The sequence below is a fragment of the Ranitomeya variabilis genome, chromosome 1 (genome assembly GCF_051348905.1).
Source record: "Ranitomeya variabilis isolate aRanVar5 chromosome 1, aRanVar5.hap1, whole genome shotgun sequence".
Lineage (NCBI taxonomy): Eukaryota > Metazoa > Chordata > Amphibia > Anura > Dendrobatidae > Ranitomeya > Ranitomeya variabilis.
The window spans coordinates 293054913-293077312 of NC_135232.1; the positions used below are offsets into that span (position 1 = coordinate 293054913).

General features: G+C 42.2%; 1 protein-coding gene across 2 annotated transcripts in view; it reads right to left on the minus strand.

Moving 5' to 3' along the window:
• Nucleotides 1-22400, minus strand: part of CRYBA4 (crystallin beta A4) — a 227314-nt gene that overhangs the window by 3518 nt on the left and 201396 nt on the right. For both annotated transcript variants that reach the window (XM_077295345.1, XM_077295354.1), the window contains exons 3-5: nucleotides 17560-17678; nucleotides 13463-13604; nucleotides 5685-5827 (exon numbers count right to left, since the gene is read on the minus strand). In XM_077295345.1, the coding sequence (XP_077151460.1) occupies nucleotides 5685-5827; nucleotides 13463-13604; nucleotides 17560-17678 (404 nt within the window). The remainder of the gene's footprint in view (nucleotides 1-5684; nucleotides 5828-13462; nucleotides 13605-17559; nucleotides 17679-22400) is intronic.

The following is a 22400-nucleotide window of genomic DNA, read 5'->3' on the forward strand; positions in this document are numbered from 1 at the left end:
GCGTTTCGGTTTTTTTTCTCGTTACGCCGTTTAGCGATCAGGTTAATGCTTTTTTTATTGATAGATCGGGCGATTCTGAACGTGGTGATACCAAATATGTGTAGATTTGATTTTTTTTTATTGATTTATTTTGATTGGGGCGAAAGGGGGGTGATTTAAACTTTTATATTTTTATTTTTTTTTCACATTTTTTTAAACTTTTTTTTTAATTTTTGCCATGCTTCAATAGCCTCCATGGGAGGCTAGAAGCAGGCACAGCACGATCAGCTCTGCTACATAGCAGCGATCTGCTGTTCGCTGCTATGCAGCAGAAATGCAGGTGTGCTGTGAGCGCCAACCACAGGGTGGCGCTCACAGCTACCGGCGATCAGTAACCATAGAGGTCTCAAGGACCTCTATGGTTACTGTCCTGACACATCGCCGACCCCCGATCATGTGATGGGGGTCGCCGATGACGTCATTTCCGGCTGCCCGGCCTGATGCGGTAGTTAAGTGCCGCTGTCTGCGTTTGACAGCGGCATTTTACTAGTTAATAGCGGCGGGTGAATCGCGATTTCACCCGCCGCTATTGCGGGCACATGTCAGCTGTTCAAAACAGCTGACATGTCCCGGCTTTGATACGGGCTCACCGCGGAGCCCTGCATCAAAGCAGGGGAGCTGACCTCGGACGTACTATACCGTCTGATGTCAGTAAGGGGTTAAACTTTATCAGCACGCCCAACTGACAAATCTAGCATGCCAAAAACATGCCAAGAGATCAGGTTTTGCTGCAGAAAAAAAGACACTGAAAAAACACCTAGTGTGAACTTACCATTAGACAGCCGCAACACATGCAGGGATTACCTGTCTGTTAGGCAATCCCTGCCATCTGTTTGTTAGGCAATCCTTGCCATCTGTTTGTTAGGCAATCCCTGTTACCTGTTTGTTAGGCAATCCCTGTTACCTGTTTGTTACGCAATCCCTGTTACCTGTTTGTTAGGCAATCCCTGTTACCTGTTTGTTAGGCAATCCCAGTTAACTGTTTGTTAGGCAATCCCTGTTACCTGTTTGTTAGGCAATCCCTGTTACCTGTTTGTTAGGCAATCCCTGTTACCTGTTTGTTAAGGTACCGTCACACTAAGCGACGCTGCAGCGATAGCGACAGCAATGCCGATCGCTGCAGCGTCGCTGTGTGGTCGCTGGAGAGCTGTCACACAGACCGCTCTCCAGCGACCAGCGATGCCGAGGTCCCCGGGTAACCAGGGTAAACATCGGGTTGCTAAGCGCAGGGCCGCGCTTAGTAACCCGATGTTTACCCTGGTTACCAGCGTAAAAGTTAAAAAAACAAACAGTACATGCTCACCTGCGCGTCCCCCAGCCTCTGCATCCTGACGCTGACTGAGCTCCGGCCCTAACAGCACAGCGGTGACGTCACCGCTGTTGCTTTCACTTTCAGTTTAGGGCCGGCGCTTTAGTGTCAGGAAGCAGACGGCAGGGGACGCGCAGGTGAGTATGTACTGTTTGTTTTTTTAACTTTTACGCTGGTAACCAGGGTAAACATCGGGTTACTAAGCGCGGCCCTGCGCTTAGTAACCCGATGTTTACCCTGGTTACCAGTGTAAAATATCGCTGGTATCCTTGCTTTTGCTGTCAAACACGGCGATACACGGCGACCTAGCGACCAAATAATGTGCAGACCTTCTAGCAGCGACCAGCAATTTCACAGCGGGATCCAGATCGCTGCTGCGTGTCAAATACAGCGATATCGCCATCCAGGTCGCTGCAACGTCACGGATTGCTGGCGATATCGCCTAGTGTGACGGTACCTTTAGGCAATCCCTGCCATCTGTTTGTTAGGCAATCCCTGTTACCTGTTTGTTAGGCAATCCCTGCCATCTGTTTGTTAGGCAATCCCTGTTACCTGTTTGTTAGGCAATCCCTGCCATCTGTTTGTTAGGCAATCCCTGTTACCTGTTTGTTAGGCAATCCCTGTTACCTGTTTGTTAGGCAATCCCTGTTACCTTTTTGTTAGGCAATCCCTGTTACCTGTTTGTTAGGCAATCCCTGTTACCTTTTTGTTAGGCAATCCCTGTTACCTGTTTGTTAGGCAATCCCTGAATGTGTTGTGGCTGTCGAACAGCCACGAGACATGCAGCTGTGGGAACATATTTTTCGAGCTCACTGAAGACACTCGGTTAGCACACAAGCATGCTGGGATAACACCTTATCCGAGCACGTTCACTCATCACTAATGGAAATACCTAGATTTGTAATATAATTGCACCATAGTGAAGTGTAATAAAAGCTGTTTCAATAAATACTCAGTACCTAATGAATATGAAACGAATATGTTTAGTTTGATAGGTAGTTGTCCGGGTGCTTTGTTCGTATCTGCCTGAAAAAGATGTCATGTACACATACCCTTGAGGTATTTGCACACAATTTTACAAGTGGTTCAGCTCCAAAACTCGCCTGAAAAAGCGCTTGGAAAATGCTCAAAAACATTAACACTTTAATTTCTATGCAGAAATGACCTGCAGTTCATTTGGTCAAGCTTTTGAGCGTCGTTAAACCGCTTCACATTTTCTAAGGCTACTTTCACACTGGCGTTTACTGCAATACGTCGCAATGCGTCGTTTTGCTGAAAAAACGCATCCTGCAAAAGTGCTTGCAGGATGCGTTTTTTTTTGCATTGACTTACATTAGCGACGCATTTGCGACGCATTGCCACACGTCGCAACCAGCGTGCGACGGTTGCGCCGTGTTGTGGCGGACCGTCGGGAGCAAAAAACGCTACATGTAACGTTTTTTGCTCCCGACGGTCCGCTTTTTCCGACCGCGCATGCGCGGCCGGAACTCCGCCCCCACCTCCACGCACTTCCCCGCATCTCACAATGGGGCAGCGGATGCGCTGGAAAAATGCATCTGCTGCCCCCCGTTGTGCGGCGGAGACAACGCTAGCGTCGGGGACCTCGGCCCGACGGATTGCGACGGACCGAGCCCGACGCTAGTGTGAAAGAAGCCTAAGACACCAAGCGGACAAAAGAAGTGAGCTGACCATTCTTCATTCTTCCTTTCTGCTCTGAAGATGCTTTATATTTTACAATACTGTACATGGTCATGGATCAAAAAAAGTCAGCTGCCAAAAATGACAAAAAAAGCACTGTTAAATAAACTGCAATAAAAGATGCTTCAGTAAAAACACAATACCGGCGTTTCCTGAGGAGTCTCCGTCTTGGAAAATTTAGTGAGTTGACTTGTGTTTAAAAGACAATGTGTGCGCATAAGCTTAAAAGATGAGGGGAGTCCCTTAATTTGGGATCTAAATCCATTAGCTAAATCACAGACCGGCTACAAAAAGCTTTTCACACTCTTTAGGTCCTCAAACAAAATAATGTCCACCAAATTTGCAAGGACTGGTCCTTGACAGATGTTGTTGGGGAAGAGATGGATCTGGCCTGTTGAATTTGAACAGCTGAACTTTTTGATAAGCGACTCTCTCTTTAGAGAACACAGGGATGTTCTACCGAGCGAAGAGTTCACATATACAGGGGAAGTCATGAAAGATAGTTGTGGACTGAAAGATCATTCAGCCTTCTGCTAGCTAATGTACATGGGGCCTTTAGAGCTTGTAGCCAGCTGATTAATTCTTGCAGCCACATTCATCTGCAGGTAAGAGCAGAGGGGTTCCAGTAGAAGAACACCCTGTTCCCAGGAAACTCTGGAAGTAATTATTAAGGATTTTCCAATGGATGTGGAGAACTCCTTTTAAACCAATGTGTATGTCAGAGATTTTTTTTTGAGCTTATGTGCAACTTCTGAACTTTAATGAAGTGAAGCAACCAGGAGAGAAAGGAATCCACGATGAAGTGAAGCTTCCAATGACTTCCCTGCAGCTACCTGCAGAATATAGACTGGATCATGTAGCTGTAGTGAATAAGTAGATTGTTAGGCAACCACTGAGATTTTCAAAAGTTTTCCAATTGTTTTGTAAATAACATACAATCACCATATTGTATAATAAATAGAAATGAATAATTTCCGAGAAATGCAAGAAATATAAAAGACTGACAGACAGAAGATAAATAGACAGATAGATAAATAGTAATAAACTCGAATAAATAATAGCAACTAGGGGTACAAAAGTAAAAATCATAAATCTACCCTAAATATAAAAATATTCTTTATTATTAGAAACAAGGCAAACTATACTACCTATAGTGACAAACACAAGAAACAACAGTGCTAAAAAAAAATACCCAAAACCTAATGGGGGTGTCTAGACAACCCTAGCTGAGGCTCCTACACTGCCCCTACCTGGCTGCGGAGGTAGACGCCCTAGGGGGGAACGTAGTGGCACCCCCGCTCCACGATGGCTAGCCCTGCTGGCCCTGATACACCCTGCAGCCACTAGTGAGAGCCTCTACCCACGGACTAAAGGAACCTCTGTCACTATACAAAAAACACCTTTGCTAAGGAAAAGCTAGGTCCCCAATACATATAAAATCAATATGAACACATATGGCGAAATGTAATATATAAAATAGGTGATAACTACTTCAACTGTGGACCATACTGTTCCAATAGATGTGATTATAATACATATACCATAAATAGCCCACACCTTAAAACTGTATTATGGGCTAATCCAACTACGTTTTCCATGTACATTTACCAAGACGGGAATCCCTCCTTCCTTTTGTCAGGCACATGAGCCAACAATAAGTATCTCCTGCAAGAGACTCCGGTCCCGATATCAAATCAAATCAGCATTATCCGCTGAGATACAGTATATATTATATAACAACCATCGATACTCATCTATTGATGCACCAGCTGTAGTTCACCATTTGCCATTTAACAATTGACGCCTCAACGCGTTTCGCCTGCCTAGGCTCATCAGGAGGCCTGATATCATGATAACCTGTGTCACATCAGATACTGGATGGCACTTGTTGATGCCTTGTTTTTAGTAATAAAGAATATTTTTATATTTAGGGCAGATAGATAAATAGATAGATGATAAAACCTGCCGAAAGCCTATTTATGTTTCTAAGCTTGTCTATATGTATGTAGGATTATTTATAACCTGCCTATGCCCTATTTTTGCATTCCCAACAGGTCCTTGATGGTCCAGACAATTATTGTTAGAACTTCAAAAACAATTTATATTTAAGTTCCTTGTCATATCTATGTAGAAAACATGGTTCTGTTCCTGTATCTATGTAGGGAGCTTGGTTCTGTTACTGTTTCTATGTATTAAACATGGTTCTGTTACAATATCCATGAAGTAAGCCTGGTTCTGTTTCCCATATCTATGTAGTAAGCTAGCTTCTGTTACCATATCTATGTAGTAAGGTTCGTTATGACAGTGTATCCATGTGTTAAGCCTGGTTTTGTTACCGTATCTATGTAGTTAACTCAATTGTGTATTTGGGATTACATGTGCATATGCAATCCCAACATAATACAAAATGTCCTGCCACGTCTTAAACAGGGTCTGGATTTAAACTCTGCTGCCTTATAAAAAAAGACATCTAAATTAGTTAATAGGTTAGAGACTCTTTGGCAGATGCTGCATGCCCCCAGACTTAAATTTATGAGCCAGCCCCTGATATAGATAGATAGATAGATAGATAGATAGATAGATAGATAGATAGATAGATAGATAGATAGATAGATAGATAGATAGATAGATCTCTTACGCTCCAGACTGGACACGGAAAGAGCCAACTTCATTGTTACACCAGCCCATGGCCTGAAGAGAAGGGTAATCATCACTCAGTTCTCCTTTTTTTCCAAGGAAGTTTTCCCTCTCAAAGATGGTCATCTTACAGTCACGGTGATTCTATGGGAAGGACATATAGACATCAGCCATTTCTTCTTTTTTGTTTGCTTAATGGAAATATGTTTGTTAAGAATTTATTCTGTATTTGAAATTATCTGTACAGATGCATTATTTATACACTGATGTTGGCTGCATGTCTTGTCTACATACTTTTTCATCATTATATTTAATACCTGCACTTAAAGCCAGTGTTTATTTATTTAGAAGGATTCATGTACCATAATATGTGATAGTTAGGCTTCTTTCACACTTCCGTTTTTACAATCTGCACAGGATCCGTAAAAATGTTGAAATGACGGATCCTGTGCAGATTGTCAAAAACCGGTGCACTGGGCCCATTTTTCTGATGGACCCGTCGAGGTTATGTGCACCTGTTGTGTATGCGTCTTCGCAGCGGTTTTCTGCTGTGAAAACGCATACACAACACAACCCAGGTTAAAAATAATTTAAAAAAATAAATATTCTTACCTTCCGGCGTCCCTCGCAGCGTTGCTGATGCTCCTGGCAGCTGCTGTTCCCAGTAATGCCTTGCGTGCAATGACCTCTGATGACGTAGTGGTCTCGCGAGACCGCGACGTCATCGGGTCATTTCGCAATGCATTACTGGGAACAGCAGCTGCCAGGAGCATCAGCAACGCTGCGCAGGACGCCGGAAGGTGAGAATATTGCGCTTTTTTGTGTTTTTTTTATTTTTAACATTATATCATGTTACTATTGATGCTGCATAGGCAGCATCAATAGTAAAAAGAGAGAGAGAACGAGCGAGAGAGAATTTCCCTGACTGGAAATTCTTCCACGCATGCTCAGTTTCAAAAGATGGCATCCGTCGCTGGATTCCTGCTTTTGACAGCGACGGATCCTGCGTCCATAGGCTTCCATTATAGCCAACGTCGCTGAGCGATTTTCCGACATGCAGAAAAAATGTTCCTCTGTACGTTTTCTCCACCTGACAGACAGCGATTTTCTGACGGATCCAGTGCACGACGGATGAAAGGTGTGGCCATCCGTCACAATCCGTCGCTAATACAAGTCTATGGGAAATTTGCTGGATCCTGTTTTTTCAAAAATTGACGGATTTCGACGGGAGCTCAAAAACAGAAGTGTGAAAGAGATCTAAGCTGTACAACAAAATCAGTGTCCCTCCCTCAACAATTAATCATTTCTGAAAACATGCATGACCCCTTTATCAAAATGTACCATTTTTCTATATGCACGTTAATGCCTGATGGTCTTTTTCAGTGCTGGTATCTTCCTTAGCCCTGATAAAGAGCGTTTGTCACCATTTTTGAGCTATTTAACTTATGAATATGGGCACAGAAACACCGATGCGTAGAAACACTAGAAGCCATAGAATCAGTGACTCGCCGGTACATGAACATGAAATCAATGTGCAGAGAAGGGTGGAACACATAAGAGAAAAGACGACACTGGGACTGCGCAGGCACGAGATTACAGGACAGAAACCTGACATCACAGGCATACAGTGACGTTGTGGGATGTGATTCACATAATAATGAAGTACGGAGGCAGGGTTATCTCCAGGCAGCGTCCTTCCCAGAGCCTGGAAGAGGTCATTTATATAAAGTGAGAGAAGATATTTTCTCAGCAACCAGGCATCTGATGTGAGACAACCAGGTAGGACTTTTTTCAGCAGTCTATTACCTGTATGCACATATTAAAAGGTTACATAGCTCAAAAGTGGTGAAAATATATATTCACCACTTACAGTTAGGTCCATATATATTTGGACAGAGACAACATTTTTCTAATTTTGGTTATAGACATTACCACAATGAATTTTAAGCAAAACAGTTCAGATGCAGTTGAAGTTCAGACTTTCAGCTTTCATTTGAGGGTATCCACATTAAAATTGGATGAAGGGTTTAGGCGTTTCAGCTCTTTAACATGTGCCACCCAGGTTTTTAAAGGGACCAAAAGTAATTGGACAATTGTCTCCAAGGCTATTTCATGGACAGTTGTGGGCAATCCCTTTGTTATGTAATTCTCAATTAAGCAGATAAAAGGCCTGGAGTTGATTTGAGGTGTGGTGCTTGCATTTGGAAGGTTTTGCTGTGAAGTAAACATGCGGTCAAAGGAGCTCTCCATGCAGGTGAAACAAGCCATCCTTAAGCTGTGAAAACAGAAAAAACCCATCCGAGAAATTGCTACAATATTAGGAATGGCAAAATCTACAGTTTGGTCCATCGTGAGAAAGAAAGAAAGCACTGGTGAACTCATCAATGCAAAAAGACCTGGGCGCCCACGGAAGACAACAGTGGTGGATGATCGCAGAATAATCTCCATGGTGAAGAGAAACCCCTTCACAACAGCCAACCAAGTGACCAACACTCTCCAGGAGGTCGGCGTATCAATATCCAAATCTACCATAAAGAGAAGACTGCATGAAAGTAAATACAGAGGGTTCACTGCACGGTGCAAGCCACTCATAAGCATCAACAATAAAAAGGCTAGACTGGACTTTGCTAAAAAAACATCTAAAAAAGCCAGCACAGTTCTGGAAGAACATTCTTTGGACAGATGAAACCAAGATCAACCTCTACCAGAATGATGGAAAGAGAAAAGTATGGCAAAGGCGTGGTACAGCTCATGATCCAAAGCATACCACATCATCTGTAAAACACGGCGGAGGCAGTGTGATGGCTTGGGCATGCATGGCTGCCAGTGGCACTGGGTCACTAGTGTTTATTGATGATGTGACACGGGACAGAAGCAGCCGAATGAATTCTGAGGTATTCAGAGACATACTGTGTGCTCAGATCCAGCCAAATGCAGCAAAACTGATTGGTCGTCGTTTCATAATACAGATGGACAATGACCCAAAACATAAAGCCAAAGCAACCCAGGAGTCTATTAAAGCAAAGAAGTGGAATATTCTTGAATGGCCAAGTCAGTCACCTGATCTCAACCCAACTGAGCATGCATTTCACTTGTTAAAGACTAAACTTCAGACAGAAAGGCCCACAAACAAACAGCAACTGAAAACCACCGCAGTGAAGGCCTGGCCGAGCATCAAAAAGGAGGAAACACAGCGTCTGGTGATGTCCATGAGTTCAAGACTTCAGGCAGTCATTGCCAACAAAGGGTTTTCAACCAAGTACTAGAAATGAACATTTTATTTTTAATTATTGAATCTGTCCAATTACTTTTGGTCCCTTTAAAAACAGGGTGGCACATGTTAAGGAGCTGAAACTCCTAAAAGCTTCATCCAATTTTAATGTGGATACCCTCAAATGAAAGCTGAAAGTCTGAACTTCAACTGCATCTGAATTGTTTTGTTTAAAATTCATTGTGGTAATGTTTATAACCAAAATTAGAAAAATGTTGTCTCTGTCCAAATATATATGGACCTAACTGTATATATACAGTATATTATTACTGTATATAGCTCTGATGTTCATATTGTAAGTATTCCTGCCACCGTACTGGCTATGAAACTCTCCAGACGCCATACTTGAAAGTACATTATCCCAACCTCAATTCTGAGGTACATGGCAGATGTAGCATATTTACCTGTACAATCCAAAGGAGGGGAGTGGGTATAATAATAAAAGAAATGAAGAAAGGAAATTTTAGATATCTATAATATAACGCTGGTAGCGTCACTCTGTCCGAAGCCTTTATAGACTGCGCAGGCGCAAGCGCCGGCGCAGTCTGGACCCCACAGAGTGACGCTCCCAGGAGATCGCGGTATGCATAAGCACTGAACGCACACCGCGATCTCCAACGGAGAAGCAGGGACGTGCCAGGAGGGTGAGTATGCTATATTCACCTGTCCCATTCCAGTGATGCGCGCTGCTCCGTCCTCCACATCCTCTGCCTGTGACGTTCAGTTCAGAGGGCGCGATGACTGAACAGTCACAGCCAGAGGACCCGGAAGATGGAGCGGCACGCAGCAGTGGATCAGGGCCAGGTGACTGTAGCAAGTGCCGGGGGCCTGAACTAGCGGCGACTCCGGCACCTGACCCCCACAGCGCGCCGGAGTCCCCACCTGCTCAGGCCCCCAGCACTCGGCGCCCAGCGACGATAGGTGAGTATGTTATTTTTTTTTTATTGCATCAGCATACAGGGCATATAATACTATGGAGCATCTTATGGGGGCCATCAACCTTTATGGATCAGCATACAGGGCATATAATACTATGGAGCATCTTATGGGGGCCATCAACCTTAATGGATCAGCATACAGGGCATATACTATGGAGCATCTTATGGGGGCCATCAACCATAATGGAGCAGCATATGAGGCATATACTATGGAGCATCTTATGGGGGCCATCAAACATAATGGAGCAGCATATGAGGCATATACTATGGATCATCTTATAGGGGCCATCAACCTTTATGGAGCAGCGTATGGGGCATATGGATGGGAGCAGTAAATTACAGAACGGTGGCGCAGGATGGGAGCAGCACATTACAGAACTGTGGCGCAGGATGGGAGCAGCACATGACAGAATAGGGCAGCACATGACAGAACGGGGGTGCAGGATGGAAGCAACACATGACAGAACGGGGCGCAGGATGGGAGCAGCACATGACAGGATGGGGGCACAGGATGGGAGCAGCAAATGACAGGATGGGTGCAGCACATGGCAGAATGGGGGCGCAGGATGGGAGCAGCACATGACAGAACTGGGGCGTAGGATGGGAGTAGTACATGACAGAATGGGGGCTCAAGATGGGAGCAGCGCATGACAGCATGGGGGCACAGGATGGGAGCAGCACATGACAGAACGGGGGGTAGGATGGGAGCAGCACATGACAGAATGGGGGCGCAGGATGGCAGCAGCACATGACAGAATCGGGGCTCAGGATGGGAGCAGCACATGACAATGGGGGCGCAGGATGGGAGCAGCACATGACAGAACGGGGGAGCAGGATGGCAGCAGCACATGACAGGATGGGAGCAGCACATGACAGGATGGGGGCACAAGATAGGAGCAGCACATGGCAGGATAAGGGCGCAGGATGGGAGCAGCACGTGACAGGATGGGGGCGCAGGATGAGAGCAGCACATGAAAGGATGGGGCGCAGGATGGGAGCAGCACATAACCAAAATGGAGGCGCAGGATGGGAGCAGCACATGACAGCATGTGGGTGCAGGATGCAAGCACTACATGCCAGGATGAGGGCGCAGGATGGGAGCAGCACATGGCAGCATGGGGGTGCAGGATGGGAGCACCACTTGACAGCATGGGGGCGCAGGATGGGAGCACATGACAGGATGAGGGCTCAGGAAGAGAGTAGCACATGACAGGATGGGGGCGCATGATGGTAGCAGAACATGACAGCATAGGGATGGAGTATGGGAGCACCACATGACAGGATTGGGGTACAGGATGGGACCACCACATGACAGGATTGGGGTACAGGATGGGAGCACGTGACAGGATGAGTGCTCAGGAAGACAGTAGCACATCACAAGATGGAGGCACACAAAGCAGGATGGGGGCTGCACATGACAGGATGGGGGCGCAAGATGGTAGCAGCACATGACAAGATTAGGGTGCAGGATGGAAGCAACACATGCCACGATGGAGACCATATACCAATATAAATGCTCGCCACCTGGGCGTAGAACGGGTACAATAGCTAGTACCATTATATTGGGAAATCTCCATTTCCTAGGGAATTTTCTTTTATGCGGCATAAGAATATGACATTGAGAAAGGACCATGCATATGAACGCACCACTGGAAACTTATCAATGTATTCATGGTTACTTCTGTTGGGAACTTCCATTGGGTTATGTGCACACAGAGTATTTTGAGGCATTTCTGGAGCAGAAATTTAATGTAAAGTGAGCGTAAAGTCTCCAAATCCTTGTCCAAATCTCAAAACTTCTAAGTAGTAGAAACTGAGTGTAAACTCTCTCAAAATCCTCCTGATAAAGTTGAAACTCCTCAAAAACTTGAAGGTTCTGCTCAGTTTCCAAAAAATCTGCAAAAAGACTCCATGTGCACATAACCTTATGGGGAATGGAAGGTTTTACTTGCAATGTATTATCTTCCCTGAGGCGTCAATGGAAGAAAACTTTTTAATGACACTGGACATGCATTGAATTGACTTTTATTAAAAGCACAGTTGTTAATACACACAATAACATGTTGTTCTTAGGAATATTTACCTAAGCTGGCTAACATTAGTTACAGGAAAATACTTTAATTAAAACACATCACTATGTTCTTTAGCTACTCTCATTCCCTAATGCACACAATGAGCTGCTGGATTAGACGAGTATTAATAGCAGGCTCTCAGAATACGCCCTCATTGTAAATGTAAATTCCACCCATCTATGAATAATGTGCACTTAGATTGGCTGCTCCAAGCTAGATCCACACTTTATCATTTGTAGTGTCTTTACTATGATAGATCATTAATAGCTATTTATTCTGGACAGATTTGCAGCAATTCTTATATATTTTTAAGCTAAAACCTGGAGTGTAATCCTAGCAGAAGAAATAAAGCAGCATTGTTGTGCAAGTGCAATGCTGACATTACTCATTGTCTTTAGCAAGACTTCTCAAACTTTTTCTATCGGTGCCAACCCAGAGAAACCAAAATGGTGCTTGGACCTCACCATGATCACTCTTCGGCCTAATTCAAATGTCTGTGTATTACGGTCCTTGTACAGGTCCACAATGCATGGACTGCCAGCGGGTCTCCAGACCTGAACTTGGCAGCCTAATAGAGCTCTCAAATTTGGGTCAGTGGACAGGGTGTGACAAGTCTATACATCGAGTCCATACTTGGACCGTGATACATGGCCGTCTAAATTTGGCCTCATGAAAACTGCTTCCCCAACTATGTTTCATTGAAGGGAACGTGTCACCAGGATTTCCCTATCTCAAAAAAGAGCTTTTATTATACCCACAGGGCAGAACATAGTACTATAAAGTATATGTGCCAGGAAAGGCTAAAGAGAGCCTATGATCAGGAAGAAAAGCCTGCACATGCACACTATAGAACTTTTCTCTGCCCTCGGCAGGGAAGAGAGAAGTGCACTTGTGCAGGATCGAGATTGGGGGATACAGTATGGATGACGTAGGATGTGTCATCCACACGAAGCTGGGAGGACGGCGATTGAAGGAAGAGAAGAGACGCCGGATCAAGACCAGAGATGCCCATTGGACTGGACCGCGCCATCTGTGGGTATAATAAAAGCTCTTTTTTGGGATCTGCAGAATGGATTGGGGACTTTTTAACAGCCGTCTAGTGTGCTCTTTAAGAGGCTGGTGGTGTCTGTACTTTATATGGGGAAAACCTGCTGACCGATTTCCCTTAAACAACTAGGGTGCCTGATAAAAATAGCTTAACATTGTACTCTGCAAGCTAGCTGCCGATTTTCCTCAAAACAGCAATTGGGGTGATCAGCTAATAACACCAAATGCTACATTTTTAAAGGGTTGTCTTTAATGAGATAATCCCCTTAATTCTGCAGTATCATTTCTGTGTATTTCTAGACTATTCAGGGTTAAGACCAACTTTTTATCATTGTCCTTTAAATGTAATGTTATTCATAGCCCATTATAATTGGGCGTCTTGAACAGCAATCTCGTAAGTGAAAACAATTATCACGAGCTCCCCTCGGACCGCTATGTAATGTATACTTACAGCACAGGCAATTGGTCGGAAGGAGGTCATTCGCTCAATGTGGTAAGCATTGCTGCCACTCCAGGCCTCCCAGCGGGGGTACTCTCCTCTCTCCAGTACAAACTGCTGACCTTGGAATCCTAAGTGCTCGTATCCAACCCAGCTGTGGGAATACAACAAATGCAGCACTTTTACTCCAAGTTTAAGGGAAATTGAATGCCAATAGCAAGGGCATGTCATCCAACAGACACCTGCTTTTATCACTTCTCTTATAGTTGGCCTCTTTCTCAGAATAATAGAAATGAAAACATAAAAGTGCATATGTGCTTATACCATCTCATCTATATGATACATAATGATATGGTTCTGGTATTTAAAGAGGACCTGTCAACAGGTCAAACGTGGCCAGTTTCTGCTCTTATTTTATTCCCATTGCTCCCCTGAGCGTTCTCTTTTTGTTTGTTTTTTTAATTTTCCATACCGGTGCAGAGATAGTGGCCTTTTTATTTGCTGCTAGTGTTTATGGCCTTTACAAGGGGGCATTGCTTACAAGGTAATAATGCAAAGGAACCTAAAGACATGCCCCAGAGAATCCTGTGAGCCATAACACCTTGTAAAGAGTATAAAAATTAGCACTAAATAAAATATCTCATATCTCGGGAACCATATACTAAATATAAAAATATATATCCAGGGGAACAGTGGGGAAAGAAATAAGAGCAAAAACTGCCACTTCCGGCATGTTGAAGGGTTCTCTTTAAATTTTATATTTTTTACCTAAATCCATAAAATGTTCAATAACGTTAAATCAGGGAAAACCACAGTAAGGGCTCATTTCCACATGCGAGTCACACGTCCGTATCTCGCATGTGGAAACCAAGCTGTGGAGCCGGCACTCAGGAGCGGAGCTGTGCAGCTCCATGTGTTCCTATGCGGCCGCACGCTCCGCTCCTCAGTGCCGGCTCCACAGCTTGGTTTCCACATGCGAGATACGGACGTGTGCCTCGCATGTGGAAATGAGCCCTAAGGCTGTGTGTACACTGAGTTTTTGGAGCCAAAAATGAATGGAAACTGAGCAAAAAATCTTCCTCCAAATCTCAAAACGTTGAGATCCTGCTCAGTTTCTGCTTTGAAAACTCAGCAAAAAAGTCACATAACCTTAAAATGGTTGTCCACGTCTCCTATCCTGGCCCCACCGTGAGTCTCCTAAAATGAACAAACATTCTTATAGGCATATAAGACACTATTAGCCTAGCTCAGGAGATCCACAATCTGGTCAGGAATTGTGGCCATAATATGGACCATAAAATATGGTCACGTGGGAAACAAAGGACCTCTTTACATTCAGACAATATGACCTTAGAGAGATAACTCCAAGTATACAGCCTCATCTTCTGGTATACGTTATAATCTCACCCCATAGACAATGTTTAATCACTAAATACTATAACTGATTATTTTTTGGATAATGATAATAAGTTACGAAATAAGGTGGGAATGTTGGATAATGTTTCCCATAAACACGTTTTATATATGCTATTTGCATTTATAACAGGCTTTGCGTTATACTTCGTAAATATTTTTCCAGCCTAATATATATTAACCGATTGATTGCCTTCTCCACATTTATCAATGTCATATATCACAAGAAAGCACTATTATGTAAATTATAATGTTTGTATATGGATTAAAGCAATTTCTGGGGTTATTCGATCTGTATCTTCTTATTTACAGATCACATGGGAAAGTAGCTTTGGACCTGCCTTCACATCTCTCATGGTACTGTTAAGATATTACAAGTTGCTTTACAAATATGACATCGGCCATACAAACGGATTTGGTCACTGTAGTTCGTTCCTGTACTTCATGGCTTTAGGTATTTAGGTACATGCCACACAGAACCTATACTGTAGTGCATACCTCAAGGAAAATTTCTAGCTTCAGTTTTCTCAAATGTTCTAGATATATGTCAGGACTCAGGAGATAACATTGTAGGGGCCTGAAAACTTGGGGATCAACAGTTCTGAGGATGAAGGGGCTTCAGCATTTGATACAATCTTTGCACACTCTTCAGAGCTGGTTGGGTATTTTTGGAACACTGGAGTTGAATTTAAAAAAAAAGTGTATTGAGAGGTTCCATCATCACGTCAATCATGTTCCCTACCTCCCTTTTGAGATCTTGGTTACTGTGCACCATGTAACGTTAATAGCTGAATGTTCCACCTCATAGAGCCCCACCATTGTTTACTTCTCAATTGTCTCTATTAAGAAGACCTTTTACACATCACCTTAATATGCAAGCTGCTGATTTTGGATGGATCAGCTGACCATCTAATGGGGGTCATTAACTCCTGAGAAGGAACAAGTGCCTGATCCTTTTGTTCTCTTGTGAGGTTAACTACTAACTACCCTAGAGGAGTCGGTCAGTGACTTATTCCCCTCTCCCTATTGATAGTTGTCTTGAGCATTCATGTGAACTGGTACATTGGAAGAGATAAATGTCAGCTGAGCACGCGTTGAGACTGCATGTATCTAATGTGTATATCCATAATTGTACAGGATGGGGAAGTACCATTTAATTGAGCTGTTAACCCCTACATTTTTTAGCTAATACAGATCCGTCATTCTGCAGGTAATAACAATGTTGCATATTCGATCCACTTTGAAGTAAGTGAACTGTGGCAGGTCGGCTCACTTAGCTGCTCCTTGAGGTAGACTCAGGCACACATGAGTTAAAGTATCTGGGTGGTTTATTGTATCATAAACCACAAAATAGTAACAGATAAAACAGCCTTTCTGGCTCAAAAGGAAACAAAAAGTTCATAAACAGTCCTGCCCAGCACTCCTGGGCCAACACATATGGCAGCTCTCTCAGGAGAGTCATCCTAAGGTTTGCTTGCCTCTACACAACACAGAACACAGAAATAAAACTGACAGGACATTTATTTCCCCAGCCACACCCGTGAGGTGGAGATATGGTGAGTAGGCGTTCCGACCATCTCTTACCTACTCACCTAAAAACCCGCCCATAACATGGCCGCTTAATTCCTTTAGCACATACCATGCTGAAATTAAACTTATGGGTTTCTAGATCACGGAGTAAAGCAGTCTCCGTGACACATATCTTCTCTCACATATCGTGCCAGTGACCCTGTCACAGAACATAGAGTCTTGAGTAAAAGACTGTATCCCCAAATAGCGCTAAGGGATGGTGACACGTAAGGATGAAAGAAGAGTAATATATGTGCATACTGTTAACACGCTTATCTGTACGTAGGTATAATTATAACTATGTAATGAAATAAGGACTAAATTCGACAATCACTAAGGATCAATACTCCAGGTATGCATGGAAATGTCAATAATCCAGACATCAAAATGTCAAAGATATATGGTTTGGCACTGTATAAATGTTTATGCACATACAGAGAAAAATCCTAATTGATACACTAGCAGTCTGTGATTGAGTCAATGGGAGGGGTATGTCCAGTCTTCTCCAACCCAACTCACATGTAGCCTGGGCTAATACGCTGATGCTGATAGGCAAGTATAAAAACTAACCTTAGGTAGCAGTGGAGAATGTAGTGATTGTCTTTCTGACCATGATTCCAATAGGTGTTGGCTATATCTTTCTTTAATCGATGAGGTGCTCCAAAAGCACAGTTTGTAGTTCAGGTGGTGCCCTGTCCGACGGCACATGTCTAAGGTCACTTCAGGCTGGGATCTACGTCCGGATACTAGAGAAGCTCCGGGATGCGTTGGTGAACTCCAGTAACCTGGACGTAACACATACCAGGTTATGGGAGTTCACCAAAGCATAGGGGAGCTTCTCCAGTATCCGGACATAGATCCTAACCTGAATTGACATTCGCCACCTGAACTACACACTATGACAAAAGATATAGAAAACAACGCTTTCTAAATAAATCTATTTTTAACCAAGTGCCAGTGTTACCATATCTCTCTTGACCATACAGTTTTGCAAGAGTTTGCTATAAAGATGGAAAATTGGTAGCTCAGCAGTTAAAAGCATCTAGACAAGCAGAAGTCCTGCAGTTGCTGAAATCATGACTATACTATGTACCACCACTAATATCCCCACAAATGGTAATACTTACGCGCCACTCTCTATTTTAAATGAGCGGACAGTTTCAAATCCATATTCCATGATATTGTAACACTCTGATGTAAACTCATGTCTGCGGCCCTGGAAACATTCCTCATCCCAGGCAATAATCTGAAAGTAAAGCAGAAAAAAGTAAAGCGAAATACTTGATAAAGCAAGGACACCGATACAAAAAATAATATGGCCAGATAAATGATATTGAGAAAGACAAGGAAAATTTCCCCAAAGAGTCTCAAAATGAAAACATATCAGTCCAGCCAAAGACACAACTCTCTACTGTACACTATCCCTGTCCAATTTTGCTTCATGTCTTCATAGATCGGGGGGGGTAGGGAGGTGATTTGAGCAATCAGCTCCTTTCTGGGGATTGCAGGACATTTATTGAGCAGAACATTAGAGGTATAAATCTGATGCCAACCTCTGGGAATAGATGTCCGCATAAAGTGATGGCGTACAGCAGCTGGCCACTTATCACAATGGAGGCTATAAATTATGGATAATGACTGCTGACCTGATTCTAATATATGTGACTTCAATGATCATAGAGTATGTCACCATCAACAGTGCACTCAGGACAATATGGCCGAATCCTATTATTTATATGTAAAAAAATAAACTACATGACATGGTCAGCACGTGAAGTGTCTGTAGTCATTCTACATTTTATGTATACAGGTAACTTTATAAATACATTCTGTAATTTATCTTTACAATTCTAGTTGCTTCTCAGGTCAGTCGACACAAGTGCCTAAAAAAATATATACTCATAAAAAAATCCCACTACTAAAAGAGTTTTAAGTACCAAATTATAGAAGAAATCACAATAACACACTACATAACACACTAACACACAATAACACACTACATAAAATGCACTATTATAACTCATCTCCTGATTATTATTTAATTCAGGAAATGACTAGTAAAATAAAAATATATCTTAGTCTCTATGAATCTATATGCTATGACCCAGACATGAATCGTGGATAGCAATTTACCTATTCCCCTAAACGTCCCTTTAAAGAACAACACATTAGGAGACAATAACTACCAAACATGGATTCATGTACAGTACCATGGTAACACAAGACCCGCTTATACTAAATAAATACACAACACTAAATTTCATGGAATAAAATGGCCGTGGCATTTATTTTTGGATTACCTTGAAAATAATTTTATTCACTCATAAATAAAAATTAATATAAAGTCCATAAACTAAAATTTATCATAACCAACATATCCAATCCACCCGGCAAAACCAGGCGATTTTCCCAAACACCAGGCCTTACAAAGACATGGCCCCCCCAAACGCCAAAGCCATTTTTCAATAAATGGCTTGAAGATCAAAGTTAAAGGCATCCAAGCCAATATCAGGTTTATTAAATGTCTCCTATACATTCCTGGAGTAATGTCCTCAAGATCAATGTGCCTAAAAGATAAACCATCATTTAGCGAGATAAACTTCTCCATGTTCCTATTTATCCTCCTCCTGATTTTTTTTAAAAATAACATATTAGGTCTTTCCCATAGCAGTCTTGGAACAATTTCAGAAAAAACAAAAACTAAATTAAAATATTCTGTTTTTAAAATGGAAAAGTCCTTTTTCATGAATGCTAAAAGATCCAGAGTGTTGACTTTACCCAGATCATTTCCCCTTAAGTGTAAAATTACTAAATCTGGGTTAGGCCATTTCCTTGCTAATTTATGCATATCAGAAAATAAGTTCTTCCATAACATTCCTCGCCTACTATGCCAGAAAATTTGAACAGAGGAGGTGCTAAAAGAAAGGTTTTCTGTGTAGAACCTCCCGGTGGCTCTCCTTTTAGCCCAAAAAATATAGGAATGTTCGATGATCCAGACAATAACCGGACTTATAAAATGAATATAAGTTACTAGCTAGACAAATCTGGATGTCCTTACAATTTAAATCTCCTCGAATCCCATCTTCCAATTCACTCGGAAGGAGTGTGATGACATTTCTAAACCTTCCAAACCGAGTTTAATCAAGCATTTTTTAAGTATTACATTAAATTGAAAAACCGCAGCGGGTTCGCCATTGAGATTAATGAAAAATGGCGCCTTCCTTATCTGGTCTAATTGCATACCATCCCTTTGCATTTACTAATGGACAGATGTGAGTATCTGGAATAGATTTCAGCCTTAAAGCTGAACCTCTCCCCAACTGGTCTGTTTTAGACTTCCTAATAAATAACAAGACATGAGAGTAAAGAAACTAATATCCTCTAGAAATAAACCAGAAGATACAGATTTCTTATGGGAAACAATCTCGCCGACTCGCAACACAGCAAAAAATGCTAAATAAAAGCAGACGAGAATAAACAAGATTCACTATGGTCATTACAAAATGAGTTAAACAAAGTTCCCTAAGCGTATGAAAGGATATCGGGCGACGGCCATCAGGTTTAAAATTCCGCCTCTTGAAGCCTTTTAAAAATTGCCTGACAGGGAAAAGATTAGTTAATGGATTTTTACCTTGCAACTTAAAAAAGAATGAAACTCCAGCAAGAGTTTTAGCTAAGGCTGAGTAAGATAGGTCTTTAAAGACCAACTGCTCAGCGAATTTTAAAGCGGACTCTGGATGAGATTCATTGGGAACATAATTGTTCTTTAGACAAAAATTTACCCAATGGTGCCGAGCAACCGAGTGATCAGTCCAAGTTGATTACACCCAAACTACATCCCAAAGTTGCTGTGGGCATATTGCTCCTCTGATGTCTGTTCGGGTACTTGCTTCCGGAACTGTGACCACTGACGGTGACAAATAAATCTTGCATTACAGTTACTCGGCTTAGGGGCAAAAGGAAGCTTTTAGCCAAATATTAAATTCCAGACAAAGAAGGATCATAGGCCTAATAATCTGTGATGCCCACTTATTTTTTGAAGATAACGTATTAATACTGAAAACCAAGCCTTGGTTACTAGAAAGAAATATGATTCCCTTATTCCTGATAAGTGGGCCCCAAAGATAAATAGACAGAAAAATTGAAAATAGATCCAACACTGCTGAATTTTTAGTAACCTTACTATGAACCCATGCCTCTGGCCACCTTTCTGACACCCAATGAGAAGAGAACGATAAACCAAGGCCTTCATGTTCGTCCGTGAAAAATGACAATGTTAAAGAGTCTGCAAGCACAAAGGGGCGCTGCCAGACAGCTTTTCCATTGAAATTAGACAGGAAATTTAGCCACATTTTTAAATCTTCCTATGTTTCTTTGTCTAACCTCATGTGAGAACTGGGGGAAAAATGACCAGAAGTAGCTTCATAAAGGCACCTCGAAAAATCGCAACCTACTGGAATGATCCTCAAAGCAAAATTTAATAATCCTAGCAAAGATTATAGTTCTTTTAGAGTGACCTTCTCTTTTTAAAAAAAAAAAAAAAAAAAGTTTGATAGAGGAGCAAAGCTTAGAAACTTTTTCAAGGGGGAGAGAACAACTCATATTTTTTAATCAATTAAAATCCCTAAAAACTCAAGAGAGGTACAGGGAAAGACTGTTTTGTCGTAGGCGATAGGGACACCGAATTGATTGCAAACTTTAATAAATTTATTTAATAACAAAGAACAAAAATCGGAATCTCAAGGGCCAATAAATAAAAAATCATCAAGGTAATGCAAAACTCTCCCACCTAATGATTCAAATTCAACTACCCAATGCAAAAAGGAAGAGAACGTTTCAAAATAAAAACACGATAACGAAAAACCCATTGGAAGACATTTGTCGAAAAAGAACTTATCATTAAAGACAAAACCCAGCAAACTAAAACTTTCTGGATTAACAGGCAAAAGCCTAAATGCTTACTTGATGTCCAATTTTTCCATAGGGGCATTGTGGCCAAATTTTTGCAGTAACTCCATGGCTATATCAAAAGATGTGTATTTCACTGAGCATGCATCCTTATTAACCTCATCATTAAGTGAAGAGCCATGGGGTTAGGACAAGTGATGGATAAGCCTAAAGGACCTGTGTTCTTTTTTAGGGACCATCCCAAGGGGAAAATCCTAAAAATGTTGAAAGGAGGGAGATCAAAAGGCCCAGCGGCCCTACCCGCTTCAAACTCCTTTATAATTTTCTCCTCAGCAATGTGAGGGAATTCTAGCACTGAAGAAAGATTATTAACTAATGTGCATCCTATATGTTTAAAGGGAGGCACATAAAATCAATTGCGAAAGCCTTCATAGAGAAGGGAGCTGCTCTCCTGATCTGGGTATATTTCTAGCCATGGGGCCAGTCTTTCCAATTTCACAGGAGTCAGAGTATTTTGCAATTGACTCCCTATTATGGCCTTGTTGCACATTCTGGATTTGCTTTTTAAAGCACTTAGACATGGGGTGAGCGCCCCGGCAAAAGGAGCATTCATGCCGAAAGCGACAGTTATGAGACCACTTGCAAGTTGTCTCTTTAAATACAAAACAAACTCCTTTTTTTGTGTGCTGCTCACGCCTGTTGTAGAAAATCTCTGGGGCAACATTAAATTAATCCATAAACCGACGTATTTCGCTCCCCAGGCCAGATTAGGGTACATGGCCAGTTTTTGCCTAAATGCCTCATCATAATTTAACCAGGCCATGCCCCCAAAATTACGATAAGCCTCTAAAATTGTGTCTATGTGTTGAAAAAGGCCAGAACACAGATAAGGGTATTTTTCGCCTAATACAGCAGAATAGATAGAGAAGGCCTGAACCAAGTTATTAAAAGATTCAACAACACTGTTTCTTAACTTATCATTTGCTTCATCCTTTCTTTCATATCTATTAAGCTGGTCTTTGGTGGACAGTAAAGGAGAAAATAAGTCAACATAATCCCT